Source organism: Macrobrachium nipponense, chromosome 11, assembly GCF_015104395.2.
Source record: "Macrobrachium nipponense isolate FS-2020 chromosome 11, ASM1510439v2, whole genome shotgun sequence".
In the NCBI taxonomy this organism is placed as follows: Eukaryota; Metazoa; Arthropoda; class Malacostraca; order Decapoda; family Palaemonidae; genus Macrobrachium; species Macrobrachium nipponense.
Window position 1 is genome coordinate 59386689 of NC_061087.1, and position 6040 is coordinate 59392728.

General features: G+C 33.7%; 1 protein-coding gene across 1 annotated transcript; it reads left to right on the forward strand.

Annotated features, from left to right (window-relative positions):
- Positions 1–402: 402 nt before the first annotated feature.
- LOC135206238 (pyruvate dehydrogenase E1 component subunit beta, mitochondrial-like) lies at positions 403–5200 on the forward strand. The gene is made up of 2 exons (XM_064237614.1): positions 403–646; positions 4730–5200. The coding sequence occupies exons 1-2, from the start codon at positions 562–564 to the stop codon at positions 4879–4881; spliced, it is 237 nt and encodes a 78-aa protein (XP_064093684.1). The 5' UTR covers positions 403–561; the 3' UTR covers positions 4882–5200.
- Positions 5201–6040: the final 840 nt, after the last annotated feature.

Below are 6040 nucleotides of genomic sequence, written 5' to 3' on the forward strand. Positions count from 1 at the left end.
AAGAGTAAGTATTACTATATTACATGTCCTAGAAATTCCACATTCAACAGTATCAACATTTCTTGAGGATTGAGAAAAGCATACATGAAGTTGTTAAAAGGTTCTGCTTTAATAAATTCTACTGTAATTATGAAGCAAGAGCAAGGGCCAGTCCATGATATGATAGTGTGGATAGAAGACCAGGTGCAAAAACAAACACCATAAAGCCTTATTACCATCTAGGCAAAGACTAGAAGTCTGTTGCATACCTTTAAGGAGTGTGCAAGTGATGAGTGTTAATAAAAATTCATTGCAAGTACTGTATGGTTCAAAATTATACTAAAATTATGCAAATGATTAGGGTTTATGCAGTTTATAACCAGATATGTTTTGTAAATATATATTATACAGTATCATGTATTCAAATTTTCAGGTCATCATATAACTCTAGTGGCACATTCACGAGCTGTGCTCTTAGCACTGGAGGCTGCAAAAGCACTTGCTGGTGAGGGAGTGGAATGTGAAGTCATAAATCTTCGATCCCTAAGGCCATTAGATGAAGGTGCCATTGTTAACTCCGTAATGAAGACACGAAACCTTGTTACTGTTGAACAGGGATGGCCACAGTGTGGTATTGGAGCTGAGATCTGTGCTAGAATAGTAGAAAGTATGTATACTTAATCAAATATCTCTGTCTATTCTTTGGCTGTTTTGTAGTCCACCTTGTTTTGCATGCATGTAGAAAAAATGTCTCAAATATTTTCAACAGGAAGCTAGCAGGAGCTTTGGTTAATCAAATTTAGAATCTCTTTACAGTAGCGCATCGGCTTTACTGATACTTTGGGGATTAGCTTTCTTATAAGTAAGAAAATCCATTAAGTAGCAAAGACCCTGTGTTGTTGCCTGCCTTTGAAAATTTTGTAACAGCAGTTCCACCTAGTTCCAAAACTAAACTAACCTGTACTTTATACTGAACATTCAAGTTTTGAGATTTATATAATTTTAGAATATATATATCTGAAATGTTAGCACACAAAAAGTAATGATAATAATATTGCTGATAACTTAAGAAGTCCATTTATTTGACACATTATTTTATATTATATATTTTTACTATGCCAGCTTCAGGTACCTACTTCATGATTTTGTTTGATTTACAGTCATTATGTTTATTGAGCATCTTCTTAAATGATTTAGTCTCAATGGCTATGGTTTAGAGATTATATTTAGCACAACATTAGGTGAAGGTTAGTGTTCATAAAGCAAAGGCCCTTTTAATCCCACAGTTTTATTATTTATATCTTAGCTATGTTTATGTTCCAGTTATGACTTTCATTGTGAATATACATGTAGCATGGGGGAGGTGGATGAGGATTACAAATAATTGCTGCTAATGTCCTGTTTCTTTGGTCTTGCATATTCAACTAACTTATACATATATACTGTACATTGTTAGGGTTGAGGTAGCTCGGTTTGTTTCACATGGACTGCACAGAGTGGTGATCCTGATTTCAAGCCCACTTATGATGTGATAGATTTTACTGGGTAGTATAAAACCTTCCTATTCTTGTGAGCCACGATTAGCTTTTTTTCCAGGAAATCCACAGGTGTTTATATGCTAAGTATGTATTTCAGGAGCCACTGTCTGGCTTTCCCTGGTCTTAGAACGGATAGAGTGGAGAAGGCAGTTTTGAGGTCAGATGGCAACACTTAAAAACAATTCCTAGTGCCAGCAGTAATATAAGCCATTTTTGTTGCTGATGGGAAGTGCACATTGGTTCACTTAAAAAGAAAAGAAAAAACAGTAAATTTGTACTTTTAACTGTTAAAATAGAATTACCCTATGTCCTAAAATGGAGGGTGAACATTTTGTGACAGTAATGAACAATTTTTCTTCTGTATTACAATTCTATCACTGAATTACAATTCTATCACTGAATTTCATTTTAACTATCACTTAATTTCATTTTAGAGCCCAAATTAAATTGCTTTATTCCGTACTGATATATTTAAGAGTGCATTTAGACTGAAAAATTAGGAAATTCAAAAGTATGTATAATTTCACATTTCTGTACTATTAAGGGGGCCAGCCAGTATCCCTACATATGGGGGTATAGGGCGAAAAATGCAGTCATGATAAAATTCAAGGACCATCTTATGGCAATGGAGAATGCGTGTTTGAAATATTTTGTCAAAATTCCTCTATTTTCAAAGTTACAGGTTAATTGTTAAACATAACTCAGTAAGCCAAAAACATTGATCCATACAAGAAAATCCAATATTACTTCTGTTATTGTTAATTTTGGTAATTACTGTCAAACAAATTGTGAGCAATGGCATCTGTAGATATTCCATGAGTCGCAAGGGGGATGGTTCTCAGCTTACCACCCTTCAGTTCGAGCAGAAACCTGATAGAGGGTGCACGTTCGAGTTTCGCCTCTGACATTCACTTGTTTTTACATCCGTTTATCTTAGTTTCGGCAAGAATTTCATCATGCCAAAGAGGAAAAGACAAGGAAAACATCTCGCTAACATACAGAAGAAGAAAATTTGCTCTAATTAGCCAAGTTAGTGAAGGATAGAGAGAGAATTGCATAGGAAGGAGTACCCTGTCTTGCCTAATGCAGTGCCCCAGGGTACGATCTATGAGCAAATGGATCTTCATTTATGATTAGATTATGATAAATAACAATGGTTTGGTTTATTAATGCCCAAAAAGAAAATAAAATTCATACTAATCATGATTTATTAACATGTCTTTATAAAAATACAAAGAGAAACTGAATGCACGTCTCAAAACTATACTTATTGACCTTCAAATTCTATTTTTGCCTTAGTTTTAAAGCTATAGCATTGAAATTTGGTATATAACATAGAAAGATATTATAGAACAATCAAATGAAACCTTTTTCTCCAATTTTGTTAATTTTTTTCTCATTTTTTTCCTTATTTATAGGGTCTATTTTTTTATGCCATAATGAAAAAATTCATATCTAGCAAAAAAAAAAAAAAAAAAAAAAAAAAAAAAAGTTTTTTAGAAAAAACTCATTTGATTGGAGGTCTACATCAGGTCTATCTATATATGGTAGTAATCACAGGTTCTAAATATTAAGTATCAAGGGAGGAGATAGAATTTGGAAAAATGGTTATTTTCGCGATAAATCCCCCTAGTGTTTGAAGGTCAGAGGCAAAAATCATATGCAGTTTGGAGATGTCCCTAGTCACCTTATTAAGTGGTATGAATGTCAAAGTCCTATCCTTAAAAAATGGCATTAGCCGGCCGGCTGTTGCCCTTAACTCACTGTATCAGGTAGAAATTATTAGCAGAAATAATTTATTGGGGAGGAAGCTAATAAGTGGTCATATCTTAATTTATCCTCCTAGCTAGTGACATATGAGCCTTAATACACCAAGTTCCAGTTTTTCACAGGTTATTTTTGTTTAGCTTATCCAGTCATTTTAATATATGGTATGGTTGATAAAACCCAGGTTAATTTGTCAAATATCTTCATTATTCAGTAACCATTATTTGTGTTTTACTAATATTTTAGTAGGAAAAATTTAGTATTGTTTCACTGTATCCAGTAATTTGAAGTTCACTACGTATATTTTGATTGAAATACCCCCCCAAAAATTACTATGTTTTCAGGATATTTCCATTATGTATAAGTGAATGGATTGTGTTTTTAGTGCGCCCACTTTTTAGTGATTATAATGGATTTGCTTTCCATTCTCCTCTTCCTTGCTCAGGTTTTCTTCCCGCATGGTTCCTCAACTCTTCAAAATTGTTAACAGATGATGTGTTGAACTTTCTTGATACTTGTCAGATTTCACATGCAAGCACAGGCAGTCCCTGGTTCTGTTCCTGGTAGTATGCCTATAAGCAAAAACTTCCATGATGGCCCTTATGGGGCTGATAACCGGTTATCGGCGCCACAAGCACCCTTATAGCACTGATAACCAGAACTTGGCCCGTTGCGGCGCCATAAATTGCCAATTTTATGACACTAGACAAGACAAGCGCCATAAAACCAGATCATTGATAACAGAGTCCACCGATAACCGGGAACTGCCTTAAACTTTATAACTTAATTGGTGGTATTAATCTCATCTTCTCTTTTCGTAGTCTTTCTTGGGCTCAGACTTGATGTAACAAGTTATGAGGACTACTAATCTACACTATAAAGAGCTACTATACTCTGTTTTTTTCCATCTGTCCACCTGCCTGTGGTGTTTGTGTATGGTAACACTGCATCCTGGGCTTTAGATAGGTTCACTATGTGTAAGTTTTAGGTAAATAAAAGGATATCTGGGTGTAAATTTGCAACCAAAAAATGTTTCAATAATGTACTGTATGCGAATTACACCGTTAATATTCTAAATAAGATAGTGTTATTGTTGAAAGTGAACTGAATGTAACTATCTAAAGCGCGGAATGCAGTGTTACCATACGCAAACACCACAGGCAGGTGGACAGACGGAAAAAAAACGAGTATAGTACCATATTTGGTGGTCGCTTACTGTTCAAGTATTTGTCTGCCGTCTCCTACAATTTGGTGGTGGTTTGGTGAAAATGCCAGTTTTTAATACTATTCCAGTAAAGTTTGGTATGTTCAAAATTATATGTAGTTACAGCTCGTTGATCCAAGATTTTTAAAGCCTCACTTCCTATGCTGCTTTAGAATGAAAAATTTATAATTGAGTACATGCTCTTAATACTGTGAGTTATAAGAGAACTTTTCTTTTTTAGGTCCTGCCTTCCACTACTTGGAGTCCCCAGTGATTCGTGTAACGGGTGTTGATGTACCTATGCCTTATGCCAAGAGTTTAGAAGCTGCTTGTATCCCTCAACAACATGATGTTGTGAAAGCTGTTAAAAAAGTACTCAAGATTATAAAGTAAAGTTGCACAAAACAAATATATTCTAAAAATTTTTTTTATTAAAACTGTTTTCTTTGTACATTTGTTGGCATAACTCTTGTTAAGGACAATTTTTAGTGCATTTTTATAAGTAAATTATTGGACAAATAGAAATTTAGGCATATCAGTTTTAAGTTAGAACATACATACCATATTTCAGTACATTAATGTTATTGACAGTTCATTGTAGAAATGATGAAATAGTAATGGTTACCTATTGTTTGGCAGTGACCTATCTTGTATAATAAAAAAATGATGTAAATAGTGCTTCACCTTAATAAAAAAATATGAAATTAATAAACTTTGTTTAATTCTAACCAGTGTTTTGATCATTACAGTGTAAGTTTTAAAGTTTAAACTACATTCACGTTTCATTGCATTATTTGATGGGCACTCAAGACTTTTCAGGAAGTCTTTAATACCATTTTTTAATTTTTTGTCTGTAAGAAAATATAGATGAAATGAAATTCCAAGGTAGTATACCAAAAGGTCTTAATGACCGACTTGCTAATATTTACTGATGTGCATTACCATACACAGTAGAATATCAAACATTTGGTAGGACATATTTTAATTCCCCCTTGCTGTGGAATTTGCTATGGTATTCCTAGGTAGGAAAACTAATTTCTCATTGTGTAACTTGTCCTTTGATTTTAAAAATAGAATTGTTTGCAATCATATCATACTTTAGATTATTAGAAGTACTTCTCATTCACAAAAGTTTGTAATTTTCAGCAATTCTGGGAGTACCATAGATTTGCCAAAAGATTTTTGTCTAAAATTTTCTCTTGTCAACCAAGGCAAAATCTCCTTGTACCCACAATGATAAGGCTGTAACATGTTTTTGAACCGTAAAGTAATGCTGATGTAGGCAATACAATAGTTGAAACTGAAGATAGTAGTAAACGTGGCATTCTTTACAACAGATCATTACTGAAGTCCATTATATCAAAAGAGTGGCATATTTTTTAATTGCATATAATGGATGATTAATTTAAGTAGATTAAACCCTCAATAAGTTGTGTCAGTTATTCATACAAAAGTGAATACATGCAGATTTGGCATTCTTTCAGAAAACTGGAAACCCCATTTAGCACACTTACCAAATGGCTACCCTATGTGACTCAGTTCTTTTCTCTAG